This window comes from Eufriesea mexicana, unplaced genomic scaffold, assembly GCF_001483705.2.
Source record: "Eufriesea mexicana isolate 0111107269 unplaced genomic scaffold, ASM148370v2 scaffold124, whole genome shotgun sequence".
In the NCBI taxonomy this organism is placed as follows: Eukaryota; Metazoa; Arthropoda; class Insecta; order Hymenoptera; family Apidae; genus Eufriesea; species Eufriesea mexicana.
The window spans coordinates 772,012-791,817 of NW_016908357.1; the positions used below are offsets into that span (position 1 = coordinate 772,012).

Consider the following 19,806-nt stretch of genomic DNA (forward strand, 5'->3'; position numbering starts at 1 on the left):
TAAATCGCAACGAACAATCGATCTTTCCAGCCTTTACCTGAAATGTTCTTAAATTACTTCGCTTTTATCGCATGTAACTTGTCGTTGGACAACCATGTAGCCTAAAACTGTTCCGAAACAGTTTAAGGAATTCCGTAGGAATGCAACTCCGTTTTCTCGACAGATTCCGTGCATATGTCTCTGTCAGCTTGCTGCACAGCTTCACGTTCATTCATCGTGACACTGACTCTTTTTTCACGTCTCCCGTGAATCCCGTTTCACTTCCTTCTAAACGTCTCGGATGAAACGCCTTAAGTAACATCAACTCGAATTTAATGAACCGCGAGAAGCCAAATGGTAACAATTTCGAATAAACACCGTGGCCGCAGATTACGCAACGGAACAGCAAGCTTTCATCGCGCGCAGAAACAAAAAGGACCACCTCGGTTTGCTTTTAGTACGTACCTTCGAAATGGCGATGAAGTCACAGGTATAGATCCACGGCAAACACTGAACGAATACTATATCACGAAGCAAAGCCACCGTGTGACGTTTCCATTCCATTCGGAAAGATATTGACACTCCGTAATCGTGGCCATGTAAATGCACCGAGTGCCAATTATTATTCAGCGGATCAGCTAACAATACCATCACAGTGTTCGGTCACCGGAATTACTTCCGATCCTGATTGTGTGTGCTTGACTTCCGCTCCTATGAACGTGTATCCGTTGTCTCCTATACATTATGCTACCATTACGATGTTTCCAAACTATTTGCACGTACAGAACCTTCGTGCTTGCTCTATGAAAGATAAAAAACATACATTATATGGAACCAGAAACGTATAGTACGTCTATAAATTATTATAAATTATTGAAATGATACGGAAATTCTATTGTCACAGATGCTTTATACCTTTATACCTTTAACATTATACGAATTACAATATTTATACATATATGTATATAGCATATTATTCCTATATTATATGTATATAGTACATTATTAGAAGATAAATTCGTACGGTAAAAGTGTAAAAATCAATATTATTAATTATCGTGACAGTAAACCCTTCATTGTGTTATCAGGATAATGATCATCCGCTGTCAATAAACACCACAGAATTACAACAGGATATCACTCGCTGCTATGATCTCGTATCAGGTAGATTAAGAATTTAACCGGAGTAATTTGGAAATGTGAATAGGGCAGATGAAGACTAGCTGCTAGCATCCTCGACTAGTCGATAGCCCTCGTTTACTCCATTCACGATCTCCATGTACGTGTAATTTGAATTTAATATGAATAAAGCGAAGTAGAACTTCCTATATATTTCTAAAATATTAATTATCGACATATTTAAAACATCTGGGTAATAATTAAATCACTGGCCTAGCTATAAAAATGGCCTAGCTAAAAAAAATTGTCGAATATCAAAAAGCTGAACAAAACAAAAAATAATTGTTCTGTAATATTAAATGGCTAACAAGAATGGAAATTATTATAAAATACTTCCATGTAAAATTTCACGGTAAAAAGATCAGCGTTTATATAGGCCCACGGGCCAAAAGAAGGCAGTACTCGATATTCTCTTTGGGAACAGTTTGAATGCTGTAGGTTATGCAATGGAGGGTAGTTGGTCTTGAGCCTACAGGCCTGAGTCTCGACGTGTAGCCACCTCCACATGGTGAGGTCTGATAATTGGCATCGTTTTCCAAAGTTTTCTCTTTGGAAAGTGATGCTGAGCTAAGAGCTACCCAACAAATTTCATGGTTGGTTATCGTCGAACGTCGTCGCTGAGATACCCTAATTTTAAATTATCGTAATATAGATTGTTAGCCTAGACTGTTCATTGTGCGCGCTTTCTATACCAGATACGCTGTCTAACTCAAAGCGAAAAATAAAAATATTTCATCCTTTTCCTCCGATTCCTTCAGTTCATTGATTAAAGCACGATCGTTAATTCGCATATGCTCAAAAGAAACATCTAGTGCACTCTATAACTCCATGCTTCCGTAAGCCATTATCCTGATTCGACTCTAAAACCCTCTCGAGTCGTTGTCTTCCTTGAACACACGACGAGTTTGTTGGGACATCGTCGGACTTGATGATGCTTCGCGATGTCAAGGCGAGGGTCTACGGCCCTAGTTGTCTCGTGAATCTGCGCATACACGACCCAGATATGGGTCTTATTAAAGAACATTATTAATTCGACGGCTACCTTAGTTCTCATGCGAGTCGTCAATGTCTCAACTTGGGCGAGGACCGATCGCCAATTTTAATTTTTGCTTGCACACCATTTTTAATACCTTCATATTTCCTTTGAACCTCACTTCTACAGGGAATTCAGAGTTACTTGAGGATCTATGGAAACGAAAGATATTAATGTCGCAAAAGTAAAGCCTTTAAAATTTAGTATACCGAATCATATTTCCTTTTATAAAACACTGATAGTAACTTAACTTCCATTTTCCTATTTTAAGTTAGATTAGCGTCTTTCTTTTACATCTTAGATCTAGAATGCGCTATTATCTAATATCCCATCCTAAGTTATGAAAGTTCTTTTCGGACTTTGAAAATTTAGAATATGTTACAGACACTGATGCTAAAATATAAATTAATATATACAGAGAAGTATAGATTAGTATAAATTAATATATTGATTTTCGCATTATAGAAGATAAGAGACGACGTATACTTTTTCAACTATAAACAATTTGAAACGTAGAAGTGTACTAAGTCATACATCACATAACAAATTGAATGATAAGACTACCACATATCAAAAAAAGAATGACGTTAACCATATTTCATGAAATTTGAAATATCTATGACATAAATTATGCAATCTATAAATTATAAGCATAAGTTATAATTTGATAGTTACAAACTATTAATTCTCACTACTACATTCTAATCTTACACGATGCTGAATCGATAACAATGGAAACGATACTAAAATGGTAAACAGTTTATTAAAATGACATTTCAGCTTATTTGTTTTCTTAAAAATTGAAAGTATAGTAATCGTCGTTCATTTACTTGCAATTAATATTTAAGATTGAAAAGTTAGCATAATTAAAACTAATGTTAATCTTTATAACATTACGAGAATAACCATATAGTAGCGACATCTTACAATCGTATGGAATTGTGTATGTATTGTTAATTTCAAGACACAGGGTATTTCTCAAGGGTTGAGGTCCTCACGATCGCAAAATGGCACGCGGATAGTAAGAATTATCAAGAAATATAATAAAAAATATTTACGGCGAACGATCGTACCGAATAACGATGGCGTCGGCTTACATTAAAGATGAACAAGGTGATAAATTTCGTTTCATTCAGTCATTTGATTTATTTTAACCATTGCATTATTTATAACCTGTAACATGTAAACAACTTTTATTTCACAAAACTTAAGTCAAACCGTGATAATTATTTTTCTTGAAATTATTAATAAATACTACAAATGTTTATAATAGGATACATGTAGTGTCTTAAATAAAACCCACTAAAATTAATATAAGAAGGATATTTAAAAGGTATGTCTATGTTAATTCATAAAATTCAATTTTTTATTTTAAATTTTTTTATAGGTGGAACATTCATCCCTGCCAGTCAACGTCCAGATGGCACATGGCGTAAGCCACGTCGTGTTAAAGATGGTTATATACCACAAGAGGAAGTTCCACTGTACGTAATAATTTATAAAAGAAATGTTAAACATTAGTGTTTGATATCGTATATTCTTGCCATGTTCTTTTCAGATACGAAAGCAAAGGTAAACAAATAAAGAATAAACCCATGTATCCAATAGGTGCAAGTCCAGAATTCATAGCAGAGCATAAAGCTAAACAAGAGGCATTACTAGCAGCAAAATCTAAAACTGTTCCGGGTGCACAGATTAAAACAGAAGTTAAAAAGAAAAAAAAAAAAAATAAAAATAAAACAACGGAACGTATAACAGAAGAATTAGCTAAAACTACACTCTCAGAATCAGATCAAAAGAAAGAATCATCGTCACATAACAATAAATCACAAACTAATACAAAGACAATACCCAATAATCAGCCTTTAACGTTGAAACCAAATGTTTCAGCTCAATCTGAAACTATAACACCAGATCCACAAAAAAGGTTGAGAAATTTAAGAAAAAAAATTAGAGAAATTGATGCATTGGAAGAAAAGATAAAAAATGGACTGTTAAAAAATCTAGATGAGGAAATACTTGATAAGTTGGCAAGAAGAACCAAAATTTTAAAAGAAATAAAACGATTAGAAACAAGTCAATAGAAAGAAGGAGTTGAAAAAAAGTATATTTACATACTCTCATGGAATATCACTTTATAGTTGTACCTAAGCAAATGTGTTTTTCAAATTTTTAAAAATTTTAATATGATCTTATGTAATGTCACACTTTCATCCTCTTTATACAGTAAATGAATAGCAATATAAAAATGTACATTTATATACAGAAGATAAAAATTAAATACTAATGAATTTAGTATGCTATAACATCACTATGTGAAAGACCAATCAGATTTTAATAAAAATTGTTTTTGCATATTATATGTTGTTATTTATATCATTAGAAATAAATATATCTATAACAGTAAAATTTATTTACATTTTTTAAATTCCTGACAAATTTAATGAAACTTCACTCAAGTACTAGGGATTTTGCATGCTGGACGCACTGACTAGCTTTATCTTCTTAGCTACTACAAAATTCCTACACTGCAATATTCTATGTTGCAACTACTATGTACAATGCCTGTCTATAAACTTTTACCTTTATTATATTTGCGTGGATGAAATTTTGTAATTTCTGTTTAGTATAATACTATGTATAACCAAAATGATATTCAGTGGAATCCAAGTGACGAAAAGATCGAAACACAAATTAAAATGAATATTTGATGACTGATTATTGATAAATAAATAATTAATGAGATTGAACTGATTAAAATTCGATGCCTCTCGGCAATAAACCCGAATGTGTCAAGTGTGGGACTCGAGAAACCCCACTTTGGCATTCAACCGAAACCGGTAACCTTTGCAATGACTGTCTTGAAGAAGAGAGAAATTCTGAAGCGAATTCAAACATAAAAAACGAAGACGAAGATAAAGGGGGATCATTAAAACCTACTAGAAGAAGTACAAGGATTACAAGATATTGTAATTCTAAATCAGTTCCACACAAAATTATACCTAAGGGAAAAGGAAGAAGAAATTTATTCAAAAAAACTGTATGTTTCTTGATTTTCTAATTTTGGAGTCCTTTTGGAATCCTTTTGGAAAGGACAACATTTTTTGTTTTCTATTTTTAGCCGGTTAAAGCACCAACAGCTACAGCAACCCCTGTTACAAGTAATTATGTATTTTATAAAGGCACTTATTTCCAAATAGGTGATATAGTTTCTATGCAGGATATTGATGGAGGAATTTATTATGCTCAAATTCGTGGTTTACTCACAGATCAATATTGTGAAAAGAGTGCTGCTGTTACTTGGCTTTTACCAACCAGTGCAAGGTAAATTATTAAAACATGTGGTAGTTCATTTATTAGTCTCAAAATATCAAAAGTAGTAAACTTATGTATTACATATTTAGTCCACCACCTGATGAAGGATTTAGTCCAGAGACATATATTATAGGACCAGAAGAAGATCTTCCACGCAAATTGGAATGCATGGAATTTGTAATGCATGCTCCATCAGATTATTACAAATTAAAAAATACATCATATCCACCATCACTTACAGAACGGGGTAGTGGATATATATGGACTACTCTTAGAAATGAAATTGCTACATCGAAAAAATGAACTTTTATTTTTAAATTAGTTATTGTAAAATCTTTTGTGTTAATATTACGGTTCAATTTCTGATGTATATAAAAAATTGGTATAGAAAAATAAAGCAACATAACTAAGATATATCTATAACTACTTTAAAAATAAAAATTATCATGAATTATTGTAATATTTATTACATATTTCTTTAATACAATGTAACATTATCATTTAGTATTATCTTTGATAATAATTAGATGGAAGTGTTCACAAATGAATTAGCATTAAATATACTGTTTAAAGATAATAATAGAAATGCAACTTCATTAATATTATATGAGACTATATAGGAATGATAATGCAATCTTTATAAAATATAATATCAGTATTTCTAGATTCATAAATTTTTACCTTCTTTCATGTATGAGCATGATACCTTCAATACTTGAGGCCCTTATTTTTAAAACCACAAATAGAAATAACTTTTCAAATTTCATAACATAGATCCTCTTCCTTGAAAATCTTCATTGCTTAACTTTGATATTACTGAGATGAGATATATGAAGAATTTGTGGACAGTATTGGTGCATTCTCATTCACTTGAAGGGAGGAGAAAAAAACCCTTGTGGTATCACTTGCACTTGAAATTGTAGTTGAAACCAGTCAGCTTGGAGCCAACGAAGTAACGGCTGGTCAGAATTTGAGATCTTTTATAGCTTGTGGTAAATCAGGCAACTTCATATCCTTTATCTGCTGTGGTATGTTCATATTCTTGACAGCAGAAACAGCACGCGCCGGCGCTGCTGTGATTCCTGCCTGCACATACCATATGGATGGAAAAATGGAAAATGGAAAAATTTAAAGGATTTTCGAACTTAAATTAATTAATAGAAGTAAATACAAATGAATAGCTACGCAATACACATTTTATTCTTAGAGCATAGCGACATATACATTTGTATTAAGGCACTGTTACCGAGCAGACATTTACAAACGATAGCACCATCATGCGTGTTATGAATATTCATTTTGTTAAGCTACGAGAGATTTATGTTTTGAAATTCTTGGTGAAAAAAGATCACAGATAGATTACATAAAGGAATGAATGTGTACAAAATGATCTGATATTTTACTGCCGATTTACTTAGGGAGGGGGCCCCAGAAGGACAAACGGACGAGGTGAGCAAGATCGTCCTGATTTGTAAGTTCCCTAAAATTCATGTTAGGTCAATCAGTCCTACCACCATATGAAACTGCTCTACGAAACATTCCAATGCATGCATAGCTAACGAATAAACTGCTATAGGCTGTTAACTTCTTTAAGCCCAGAAGACTTTTTAATAAAAAATTGAATGTCTTTTTCTTTATATGTTTGCTTTACTACTCCAAAATTTGGAAAAAATAAAATTTAATTGGGCCCAAAAAGTTAAGGGATATTTGCATAAATTAGTCATTACAACTGTAATTTAGTGACTTAAACTTTATCACAGTGCACTGCTATATTATGTACAGGATTTGTTATCTTTAATATTCATGAATTATACAGATAAAGCTTAAACATACAACACATATATTGATTTCTTAAATGCTGACTATAAGATGTGACTTACCTCTTGTTTTTCCAGTTTATTCTGATCTTCAATTCTTGTAAGAATTTCAGTCATATTGGTTTCCAAAACCATTCCTCCCATCACTAATTCATTAAGAATATAATGAACTTTGTCTACATGAAAAATAAGGTCAAGTTCACATACATTTTCAAAACATTTATCTAATGTTTCTACAAAAACTTGTATTAAATCTAAAATTCCCAATTCTGACTCTGAACTATCAACACAGAATACAAAATATAATGTAGCATAATGTCGATAAATCAATTTATAGTCAGATCCACCAATTAAACTTCCACCTTCTAAAAAATTACAAACATTATCATCCCTCTTTGAAACAAGTTGAAATGTTTCTTTTATTATCTGTTGTTGCATATCCTCATTCTGAAGAAAAAAAGTAGTCTATTAAATACTACAGTAAATTATAATAACAGATTGTAACCACTGTTATACTTACAAAGTATTGATAAAATTTAGAAAGTCTAGGTTTTCCATGATTATTAAATACTAGAATGGCCTTAATCATGATTGATGATCAATTAAATAGATAAATTATAATTTTATTATAGAAAAAACAAATGTTCATTTATCCGAAGGTTAGTTACAAATGTCAAAAATGTAATTCAGAAATAATTATTAATTTCTTTATCAAGGAAACTTCATATAATCAAGAAAATAAAAAGAACCACTTAAGCAATATTTAGCTATAGACTTTAAGCATATAAATATTTCATTTTGCCGCTAAACTTTGCATTTTCTTCTTTTTAAGCTTCTTAACCTTTCACTAAACAACGTGACGTTACACCGGCAATTAATAGTAGTAATTTTATATAATAGTTAATTGAAAATGTATCATTTAGAAATTACAGTAATTGCATGCATTGAACCGAAATCACAATAGAATATAACTTTTTTTTATAACTGTTTCTCATTCTGTGTGAACACTATACTATTACCATAGACGAACTTCATCTAGCTGTTACTGCTGTTACTATCCAATAAACAATGAAATTCAGATAATTATCACTAGATGGTACTACACTCGCGTAAAAAGATCTGATTCAAACCATTTCAAACCAGTCTGTGACACGTCAAACCTGTAACCACGAAAATCGGAATAAAAGTTTTTTCTCTTTTTTATTTTTGTATTATTCATATTGAAATGTCATCAGAATTCTGCGATGTGTTTCCGTAAATCGTGAGTCTGGTCTTACGATAGAAGTAAATGGAAAGTTGTCAAATGCAGCGTAACGCAATCATCGTATTTCGAGGGTAAAAAATAGTTTATAACATATGTAACTTAAGAACTGAATTTTTATGTTTATATTAACATTTAATACGATTTGATACAATTTATAGAAATAGATAAATCTTTTGTTATCCAAAATAATAAATAATATACATTTACTATATTAACGTTTTCCATAAAATTCATGTTTACTGTTAATACATCTGTAATTAAATAAACTCTTCGAGAACTATGTTTATATACTATGCAGATTTTTGTGACATTTGACTTGTCTAGAAAAATGTTTCAAAATCTTTTACACTACTTTTTTTACATTAGATAAAAATATTGTCAACTAATTTTGTAAATTAGATACATTTGAAAAATATATGAAAGCTAGATTTAATTTTGATTTATCCTGAAAATCTATATTATGGTTATATAATTACGGATCACATGTAAGAAATCAGGAATTATACGCTGTCCTTAAAAGGTTAATCTGTCAGGTGTATTGTCAAATTTCAATTTCATTGAAATAAGTCTAAAAAGCTTAACCTATATAACATTTAATTTATTATATTCTAAATTTAATTCTAAAATACTTATTTCATTTACCAATATTATTATTAATGTTAATTATTTATGCTTCAAATGATTATTTTTATTATAAAGTGCACATATTAAAATACAATTAATATATTTTATTAAATAAGAAAATTTATGACAAGAATTATTTTCATTGTTAATAAACAATGAGTAGAATTTGTTTAAAAATTGATATAAAAGAATGTATATTATCTGTTCTTAGATGGACAAATTGCGATTATTGCCATTGGAATTGCCATCAACCACCAATATAAATAATAATGGAACAATTAAAGGAAAAATATCATTTGTTCGAAGATTAGCAGTAGGATTTGTAATCTTGGCTACATTAGGTTTATTGTATGTACCCGCATACCATTCTGCCCAAGGTCCATTTTTAGGCTTAGGTGAGACCCCATCTCCTGCAAAGCATATTGGTGTTTCACATTTGGTAGCCTCAGTAGGTATGCATTCACTAACATTGCTAAAGCCTTTGTTGTGTTATAAACTAACAAGACTTAATATATAAATCAACTATAGATATCTTTCACAAACTATAAATCAGTTTCAAATTTAAATTTTATAAATTATTTTAATGTAGCTTAAAAAATTCTGTAGGAATTATATAAATAAATGTAGTTATACAGAAAAACATATTTACATATTACATATTAAATATTCAATAAGACAAGAAGTCAAATAAATATTTTTATTATAATAATAAATAATGTATTTAGTTATGTATCTTAGGAATTTATGTTAGAATTAGCAAAAATAAAAATAAATTTGAATAGCAGAAAAGGCATTAGCAGTATAATTCAATTTTCCTGTTACCATCCGCTTATAGTAGAATGCTTGAATGATGCTAAATTAAAGTAATTATTTAATTTTATTAGGCATGCATAAAGTCAAAGCTTAAGGGAAAAAAATATTGTAAATATGCAAATATAATATATTTAATAGAATTAGAATAAAGGATTTTTTTAAATAAATAATTTACAGCACAGTTGCCAGGATGGACATATAATACTTCAAGAGATCTTTCTGTATATATTCATCCAGAAAATACAACTTCAGTTTTAAATCCTGTTGGTATATGTTCTCCATTGCCATATCTTTTCATAGTTATTTGTTCAGCTGTTACGAATATCAAAGCTCGAACAGCTATAAGAAATACATGGGCTAATAAAAGTAATTTAGATAGTACATACAACTCAACTGTAAAGATAGTATTTCTTCTGGGACAAAGTGATAACGATACACTTAATGTATGTACCTATGTACTTATGATAAAAATGCAGTTGAAGTTTAATTAAATTAAATGAAAATTATGTCAATAAAATCAATAATAAATTATATTACAGAATATAATAGCCAGTGAAAGTCATCAACACAATGATATTATTCAGGAAAAATTTTATGATACATATAATAATTTAACATTGAAGTCTGTAATGATGTTGAAATGGGTAACATCAAATTGTGGTCAAGCAAAATATGTTATGAAAACAGATGATGACATGTTTGTAAATATTCCTACCTTGATGAAAACTTTACAATCAAGATCACAAACTACAGATACATTATTAGGTTCTCTCATTTGTAATGCCAAACCTATTTTGGATCCAAATAATAAATGGTAAGTAACATTCATATGATTAAAATAAATGTAAGATAAAGCTGTAGTCCAAACAAATATGTTTAATTAGGTATACACCAAAATATATGTATTCAGAGAAAATATATCCTAATTATTTATCTGGTACGGGATATGTAATGAGTTTAGATGTTGCATTTAAATTGTATGATGCAGCATTAACAACACCATTACTTCACTTGGAAGATGTGTATATTACCGGTCTTTGTGCAAAACATGCAAAAATACGACCTGTAAATCATCCTGGTTTTAGTTATATTCCACGTAAATTGGATCCTTGTACATTAAGAAATGCTATTACAGCACACAAAGTAAGTGTGTCTAATATGTATGTAATATGGGGTAAATTGAAAGATACAAATTTCTTTTGCAATAGTCATTCTCATACTGATAAGAAATCAGATAAGCAGAAATTAAGCAGAAATGGTAGAAATATTGGATACTATATGGTGAAAAGAAGAACTATCAATAAATGTGTTTAAATTAATTGATACTTTTAAGCATCAAACCAATTATTTATTATTGATTTAATATTTGTTATATCAAACTACTACTAGAAAATAGGTCAATGAGTATTCTCTTATATTAGGTTGTTCCATAAGTTCTTTCCGCGTCACGCTATGTATGTCCTCGAGCTATGTTTGTAAACATGCAGGATTATCAATTCTCCATTTATGGCATCGTATCATGGCATCATACCATAATATATATAATTATACTATATAGGCATAAATCAACCTTAAACAACAAATATCGTCTGTTGATTTGGCATCAAAGAAAAAAGGAAGAAACTTTTGAGACACCCTAATAATTACAAAACAAAGTCACACTACAATTAATGCTAGTGGAGAATTTTTTGTAACCTATGGTAAGAGAGATTTGTAATTAATATTTGAATGAGGGTTTTACAGACTATTTTTCCATTTGAATAGTAATAGTTTTTAAGAAAGTACTGTCAATTAGACTTGCTATGTAAGTTAAGTTCCTTACAAAAATTTTTATAATTGAATACAAAACATTGGTCTGATTTATAGTTTAAAAAGTACAAATTTTTTTAAATTTATTTCAATTATTAAGTATTTAAAACTTAATTAATTGCTTCCGATTATTTTAAAATTAGTATTAAGCAATTTTCGAGAAAGATATGTTACTTGAATGTCACGAGAACAGACAAAAAGTTAACATTGAGTAGCGACGATAATTTAACATATCAAATTTCATATGATAAATTAATCAAGTGTTTTCCATATTTTTATCATGCTTCTTCTAGAATATCATTAACCTCGATAAATATAATTAATAGGTTTCTAATACTAATTAAAAACCTATGTTTTATATTCATATTGTGTAAATATTACGATAACTGCATTTTATATTGTATTGCGTTTATAGAAAAAAATTTATTATAGTATTGTTTATAAAAATCTATAGTTCATAAAAATTTACTTTATAAATTTCAAAACCTTTTAAAAATTTCATAAATATTTTATTATTCTGTGTTATAAAATATTTAAAATTTATTCGTTATTTTGAATTTATTTTCCTTAAGCGATAATGTTTATCTTTCTGAATATAACGAATGAAGAAATATAACCGACAGCAAAACAAAATATATAAAGTACGTTATAAGTGTATGTGCTCTACACTTATTGTCTAAATGTAAAGAAATTTCTCTGAAATATATATTTGACTTTTTCACAATTCTAAGAGAATTGTTATAAGGATATATATACATACATATTTTGCTATTTGTATTTATTGCCGTAACTTTTAATAGATATTTCTTTAATGAAAGTTTACTTTATTTAAGGTTGTATATTCAAAATTATGCAACATCGATATTTTTGACACTCAAATGTTGTAATTATTTCAATAACTGTGTTGTACAATTTTCAAATTTAGCATTTGTTGTTTATTACCTACAGCGCTGTAATTATCAGTAATTGACATTGTATACAATTTCGGAAATGTAATTCGAAATGTTAAAAGTAGCAAATTTATCCATCCAGATTTAATACATATGTCTTATGCAAAATACCATTGTTAGAATCGTATTATAATATTAATTTAAATATGAACATGAAATTTTATAAAAGTTCGTTATAATGTATCAATTAATACTAGTATTAATACTAATAATGGTAATTGCATTTCTTATATTACGACTAATCGAATTGATTACCATTTTATACGATATTTTAAAAGGGACTACATTACTTGCTAATCCTAGTGCAAAGTACATCATTAGTGCACCAATGTTTAAATCAATTATTAGCTCAATTAAGTAATATGAATTCATACTTATTAAGCTTATCGAGTGAGATTCATTCACTAGTGAAAACAGAAGATTATTGATAACTCTACGGAATATTCTAGTGGCCTTAGAAATCTTGTTTTATTTTATATAAATATATTGCTCGGAAAATTAAACTTCGAAGTTTCTCTAGCATGTTACAAAATTTGGTGCTATATAGTAATTAATTATATGTTCACTGAATATACTTTTGTACAAGTCATCATTTAATTTTTACAAAAACTAAGTTTTACACGATAAGAGAAATGTATTTTTTAAAATGAAATCGATGAATTTTAATAATAAATTTTTATTGAAAATATTATCATGCTTGTTATTCCTTAGATGAACTGTACACAAGTGAATACAGTATTAATAAATACGAAAATTTAATGATACATTTATCTTTACAAATTCATATACATATACATATGTACAACTGATTTGTTACGCACGTTAATCGAATTGCTACTATTGTGTAATCCATTAATAAATTATACAACAAAAAGAAAAATGTTTATAAGGCTATGAGGAAATGTGTTTTGTTTTGTTTTATTTTTCCCTCTTCATACAAAAGAAAGATATACCAACAATACTTGCAATAAATCATTATTTCATAAAATTTTAATTAATAACATCATATTTACAAAAATACTAATTATATATTTAGAAAATAAATACACAATAGATATATTATATGTGTTTATAAGATAATTATTATATGCATAAATATTTATACACAGCTAAAAGTGATTTTATAAGTATCTAATTACAGTATTTTTTATTTAAAACTTCTGAATATTTTTGTTCTATTCTTTTACTTTTCTTTTCCTTTCTTTTTTTTCTTTTTCAAAGGCTTAATTTTATTTGCTACAATATTAGTTTCCATTATTTTCTCTGTTACAGATTTTATATTTTTTCTAGTATTTTTTTCTTCTATGGATTCTTCAGTATTGAAATGAACAGCTTTTAAACTTTCTGTTATTTTGGTTAATTTACTTTTTTCTTTCTTACGTAATTTTGCATGTTTCTTTTTTGATATTCTACTATTTAAGTAATCTATCTTCTTTTTAAAATATGCGTCAGGTAACTCTAATAGAGACTTGGCTGTCCGCACTGATGAACTTTTCACTTTATGCGAATCTATTGGTATTTCATTACAAGAAAGTTTTGTTTGAAATTTACACTCTAATGTTTTAATATCTTCATCTTTAATCAAATTTAGTAAATCAGATGTCTGTACATCTGAATCACGTTTATGTGATCTTTTAAGTTTCTTTGCGTGTGATCCACTCAGTTCATCGTCTTCCCATACACTAGTGATATTCTTATATCGAATATCCTGATTTTTCTCCTTTTTTAATTTCTTCTTTTTATTCTTCTTTTTCTTCTTCTTTTTTGTAGATATAGATATATCCATATATTTGTTTTCAACATGATTATTTACTTGTTCTTGAATATTCTTTTTAATTATTTCTGTCCATGATTTTTGACTAATTGGGAATGATGTACCATTTAGTTCATCATCTACTTTTTCCTTTTCAATACTTTCAACATTAAACGACATTAAATATTTTTTCTCCTTCTTTCTTTTCCTCTTTCTACTTTCTTCTTTCTTTTCTAATTTTAATTCTTCTTTTGACATAGTATGTACTCTTTTTTTATCATTATCACTTACATTACATAGAACATTTAACTGATGACTCAAGTCATTTATGAATACTTTGTTTTTTTTTTTACTGGTTTTGTGTATTATAGGAACTATTGCACTTTCACAAGAAGTTTCAGGTAGTATTATGTTTTCATCGTTAATCTTTTTGTATTTATTGCTTTCAGATATGTTATTATTGTTTTGCAAATTTGTTGACATGCTTCTGTATGAGTTTAAATTTAATAATTGCTTTTCTTGTTGGGCAATTCTTTTTAATTTTCCATTTAATGTTAATCCATGTCTAGCCCCTTTGTGAGCAGTTCTACCACCACATATTTTAAATATCTCTTCATCTGTGAAAGGGATACGACTGGAATTTTCTTCAATATTTTGTTTCTCACATATATTAGAATTATTTTCTACCACTAAATTGCCATTTAATAATGTAGAAGCCTTAAAAAAATTTCCATATTTGGATTTTTCTGTACTTAAATCTTGATAATCATTAAGATAATCATCAGTTGCATTTTCTTTTGAAACAAATATAGAAACCCCATGAGTTTCTGATTTAACTGTAATACTACTAGCTGCATTATTAAAAGTACTTTCCCACCAATTATTCCAATCTTTATCTTTATGTCCCACTCCTGTTGTATCAAATTTCAATTTTGGTTTTAATGCTTCTGTAATACCGCTTTCATGTTTGCCTAAACCTTTGCCTATATTAATAAAAAATTAAGAAAACATTTGCAAGTATTTTTTATAAAACTGGTCCCATTTATTCGTATAACATGGCATATATTTTTTAAACTATGAGAATATATTTAATATTAATTAATTTAACAACAAAGTAGAGAAATAAAAAATTAAATACATATTCTGAACATATAACACGTAATAGAAATTGTAACTTTATTATATTATGATAGTACTTTCAAAATCATACCTTCTGTCCAACCATACTTCATAAGCTGAGATTTTGCAAAATCATTCATAATTAAACTTTTGCTATTGTAATTTCATGTAAAATACTCTTATTTAGCAACCTACAAATACAACACAATTTACGAGCGGTACACGTTTTCATCAGCTAGGAGTGTAAGCAAGCTAGTAAATGAAAATCGTATCATTTTTGGTACGTTGAAATTTTCGTGATACTCGCATGGTGGCGTTACAATAGATTTATGCGCTAGCATTCGATTCTCAAGAATTTTGTCCAATTTTAATATCCAAACGACTTTCATAAATTATTTTAAATACATTTAGTTTTGTTATTTTAAAATAAACATTTTACTACTAATTTAAAATTTATTGTATCTATTTTGTTAAAATCTTATTATCTATTTTCATTTATATATATATATATGCATACACGATTTATACATATTTTGCTAATAAAAAATTTTTAGATATATGCAAGACATAAAATGACGTTATCATTACTAGTAGGAACTGTAATCAATTATATAATGGTATCGAATGAACAGAAAATTTCTATTCGGCATTAAAATAAAATATATTGAAAATATATATTAATATGTATGCCATACATCATAGTTGTTACAAAAAAGATGTTCAAGCCACCAGATAGTTCAACAACTTGTCCGTGATTTGACGTTCATTAGCCAACAACACATAAAGAATGTCTTTATAATATGCATCTTGTCCTAACGTTAACTTGTACGTTTGCTATGATAATTTTGCGCGCCCCACCATTATACAGCGAAATTTATTCGATGCAAACTACCGATATTGTTCGATGGTATGGAAATGAACAATCTTAAACAGTGGGCTTGATATAAAACACGTTTAATATCAACATTATCATCAGAATATTTAATTATATTAAAAACGTAAAGAGGTTTGTAAACTTCATTTCTTTATATATAATTGTGATATTTTACAAAATTTGTAATAATTTTTTTTTTAATCTAATATGACTTAATTGTAACAACGTATAAAAAACCTTTTGCGTAAATATTTTATCTCAATTATATTTTTTAATACGTGTTAAAATAAATGAAATCAAGAAACATTTTACTTTAATTAAATTAATTGAATTAATGTTGTGTAATTTGTTTTGATGATATTATGAACATTTATGATTCAATATTTCTAGATATATTTCGCGTATTGTTATCATTGTTATTATTATTATTCATGTTCTTTAAAATTAACATACATCTTTTGGATCAATTTAGGTGCATATTTATATTAAAACAGAATGGCATTCCGTGAATTAGTAGAAGGTGATTGTGGAGGACCTAGTTCTTTGATTCGTTTAACATCACACTTTGTGCGTGATCATGGATTCAAAGAAGAAGGGCTACATTATCCTTTTGAGCATGTGGAACCTTTTCAAGCTTCAGATTCAGATCAGTTAGTTAAACAATTTTTAGAAGAAAATCCTTCACGTCCTCAAACATTTAGAATGGACAATTTATTACAAGAAATGCGTGAAATTGATCAAAATATTCATCCACCTATAGCGGCACCAGGAGTTGCTCAAGAATTAACCAGTTTAGATACAGCTTGGGCAAATCAGTATCTTGAATCGGGACGCCATTTTAATGTAATATTTATTTTATTATTAAAGTTCATATACTAACAGCATTATATTATAAAACAATTTCGTATTGTGTATTCTATTAATATAGGAGCACCATGCTGATGATATTTGGCATCCTGAAGTAGAACAAAATTCAAATGATTTAAATCACCAAAAACATGAATTAGGATTAGGACCAAAATGGGCAGAGGAATACATAGAACATAGCATAGATGCTTTACAAAGTAACATAAATATGGAACATTCAACAGAAGCAATAGAAAACAATGATAATCCTAATTTTGAATATTCAAAATTCATGAAATTTATGAAACAAGAAGGAGATATCCCTGTAGAAAACAATCAAGAGTCACTGCCAGATCTTCATAATGCAAGCAAAGAGTGGATAGAACAGTATGACAATGATAATGAAACATCTGAAGACAAAATTTCTATTAGTGACAGTCAAGAAAATGAAGTAGCAAATAAACAACAAATAGGAGAAGAACTAGCTGTTGCTGGTAATTGGATAGATGAATTTCAGAAAGAAGATATTTCCTCAGGTTAGTAGATATATGAATAATAAATTGATACATGTTATGAATTTCTTTCAATAGACATTTTTATTTCAGAAGTAGACAATTATGAGTCTACATTTTTAAAACTTCAAAATGAATGGGAAAAGATTTCATCAGCTGAAGAATTATCTTCCAAGCATCCATGGCTTTCAGAGTATGATACTTTTTATGATCCGTTTAAAGATTATGAATTTCATGAAGAAAATCCTATGAAAAGTTTACCTAATGCATTAGAAGAGGGTAAGAAAAGATTAGAAGCTGGAGATTTACCAAGTGCTATACTTTGCTTTGAAGCAGCAGTTCAACAAGATGAGAATAATTCAGAAGCTTGGTTATTACTTGGTAAAACTCAAGCTGAAAATGAACAAGATCCATTAGCCATTTCTGCACTAAAACGTTGTCTAAATTTGGACCCAGCAAATGTAGCTGCTCTTATGGCACTTGCAGTTTCATATACAAATGAATCATACCAAAATCAAGCATGTGTAACTCTTAAAGAATGGCTATTAAAAAATGAAAAGTACAAACATCTCTCAATACAAAAGCCTAACAGTGAGCAAAACTCAAAGTCAAATGTATCATCTATTCTATTTAAGTAAGTAAGAAATTTAATAATATATGTCAGGAATACAGTTGTATTTAATAATATTTTATTTATTTCTTTTAGCGATGTGCATGAAGAAGTAAAAAACCTTTATATTCAAGCTGCACGAATAAATCCATTGAATGAAATAGATCCAGATGTGCAATGTGGATTAGGGGTACTTTTTAATTTATCTAATGAATATGATAAAGCTAGCGATTGCTTCCAAGCAGCGCTACAAGTACGTCCTCATGTATGTATTAAATGAAATTCTTCTGTTATTTATTAGTAATTGTTAATACATTATCAAAGGCATAATATTTTCGGAAGGATTCTAGATTATGGAATAGATTAGGTGCAACTTTAGCTAACGGTCAAAAATCGGAAGAAGCTATAAATGCGTATCATCATGCTTTAAAATTGTCACCTGGATTCATTAGAGCTCGTTATAATCTCGGAATTTCATGCATTAATCTAGGTGCATTTAAGTAAGTAAAATTTTGTTAACATTATATACATTTTTTTGCACTATGAAATCATTCTATCACTTTTATAGGGAGGCAGGTGAACATCTTGTAATAGCTTTAAACCAACAAGCTGCCGGTCGTGGAATTCAAGGCGAAAGTTTTTCACCGAAAGCAATGTCGAACACCATTTGGTCAACATTGAGAATTGTCATTTCACTAATGCACAAATATCACTTAACTGAAGCAATAGAGAACAGGTATGAGTTAGTAAGTACTTTTTAAGGAAAACTATCAATTTTTGTTACATAAATGGTACTCTTTGTTATTTCAGAGATCTAACAAGGTTGAATAAGGAGTTTGAAATTGTATAAAAACTTGTTGAACTCGTTTGTTAAAAAGTATAAACTCTTTTTAACTTAGTATTTAAGATATCGTAAAATAAAATGATTAAAAATATTTTTCGTAGTTGAGAAGTGTATATACAAACAAAAACTAAAAGGATACTATGATATAATTTTTTATTATAAAAGGGGTCGATTTAAACATATTAAATATCACAAAACTAATTGTTTAGAAACTAATTTGTTGAATATCTCTAATAGGTGTACAATTTCGTATTGTTTCATTTTATATAAATTGAAAGGGATTATAGATGTAATAAAATTGTTACGCATTTAATAAAAATTAGTTAAAATAATTGAATTCCTAAGAAAAATAATTAAATAAATAAGAATCGGCAATATTAAAGTGAAAAGTGAAACGGAACGATCAGACCTAAGGATCAAATAATTTCTATTTCCCCTTTTCTCTCTCTTTTTTTTTTTTTTTTT

At 28.6% G+C, this 19,806-nt stretch overlaps 6 protein-coding genes across 7 annotated transcripts; 4 read left to right on the forward strand and 2 right to left on the reverse strand.

Annotated features, from left to right (window-relative positions):
- The first annotated feature begins 3,187 nt into the window (after positions 1 to 3,187).
- Positions 3,188 to 4,275, forward strand: Pym (partner of Y14 and mago). Its single transcript, XM_017911168.1, has 3 exons — positions 3,188 to 3,304; positions 3,579 to 3,675; positions 3,750 to 4,275. Exons 1-3 carry the CDS (start codon positions 3,274 to 3,276, stop codon positions 4,273 to 4,275), a joined length of 654 nt encoding a protein of 217 aa, XP_017766657.1. The 5' UTR covers positions 3,188 to 3,273.
- A 543-nt stretch (positions 4,276 to 4,818) lies between these two features.
- Positions 4,819 to 5,823, forward strand: LOC108555505 (GATA zinc finger domain-containing protein 1). The gene is made up of 3 exons (XM_017911165.1): positions 4,819 to 5,231; positions 5,313 to 5,515; positions 5,596 to 5,823. Exons 1-3 carry the CDS (start codon positions 4,956 to 4,958, stop codon positions 5,807 to 5,809), a joined length of 693 nt encoding a protein of 230 aa, XP_017766654.1. The 5' UTR covers positions 4,819 to 4,955; the 3' UTR covers positions 5,810 to 5,823.
- A 407-nt stretch (positions 5,824 to 6,230) lies between these two features.
- On the reverse strand, positions 6,231 to 7,912 carry or (AP-3 complex subunit sigma-2 or). Its single transcript, XM_017911182.1, has 3 exons — positions 7,844 to 7,912; positions 7,387 to 7,770; positions 6,231 to 6,592 (listed from the first exon to the last, which is right to left on the reverse strand). The coding sequence occupies exons 1-3, from the start codon at positions 7,910 to 7,912 to the stop codon at positions 6,470 to 6,472; spliced, it is 576 nt and encodes a 191-aa protein (XP_017766671.1). The 3' UTR covers positions 6,231 to 6,469.
- A 563-nt stretch (positions 7,913 to 8,475) lies between these two features.
- On the forward strand, positions 8,476 to 11,338 carry LOC108555496 (beta-1,3-galactosyltransferase 1). Its single transcript, XM_017911154.1, has 5 exons — positions 8,476 to 8,658; positions 9,423 to 9,663; positions 10,202 to 10,467; positions 10,564 to 10,838; positions 10,909 to 11,338. The coding sequence occupies exons 2-5, from the start codon at positions 9,423 to 9,425 to the stop codon at positions 11,336 to 11,338; spliced, it is 1,212 nt and encodes a 403-aa protein (XP_017766643.1). The 5' UTR covers positions 8,476 to 8,658.
- A 2,152-nt stretch (positions 11,339 to 13,490) lies between these two features.
- LOC108555385 (G patch domain-containing protein 4) lies at positions 13,491 to 15,886 on the reverse strand. Its single transcript, XM_017911013.1, has 3 exons — positions 15,747 to 15,886; positions 14,054 to 15,519; positions 13,491 to 13,499 (listed from the first exon to the last, which is right to left on the reverse strand). The coding sequence occupies exons 1-3, from the start codon at positions 15,793 to 15,795 to the stop codon at positions 13,491 to 13,493; spliced, it is 1,524 nt and encodes a 507-aa protein (XP_017766502.1). The 5' UTR covers positions 15,796 to 15,886.
- Positions 15,887 to 16,234: 348 nt separating this feature from the next.
- Pex5 (peroxisomal biogenesis factor 5) lies at positions 16,235 to 19,502 on the forward strand. 2 transcript variants are annotated; one of them, XM_017911100.1, is made up of 8 exons: positions 16,235 to 16,661; positions 17,002 to 17,372; positions 17,458 to 17,911; positions 17,981 to 18,521; positions 18,594 to 18,762; positions 18,840 to 18,997; positions 19,066 to 19,233; positions 19,308 to 19,502. In XM_017911100.1, the coding sequence occupies exons 2-8, from the start codon at positions 17,025 to 17,027 to the stop codon at positions 19,345 to 19,347; spliced, it is 1,878 nt and encodes a 625-aa protein (XP_017766589.1). In that variant the 5' UTR covers positions 16,235 to 16,661; positions 17,002 to 17,024; the 3' UTR covers positions 19,348 to 19,502. The 2 variants fall into 2 exon arrangements, with proteins under 2 accessions (XP_017766589.1, XP_017766590.1); XM_017911101.1 differs by lacking the exon at positions 16,235 to 16,661 and having other exon boundaries at positions 17,033 to 17,179; positions 17,290 to 17,372.
- The last annotated feature ends 304 nt before the right edge of the window (positions 19,503 to 19,806 follow it).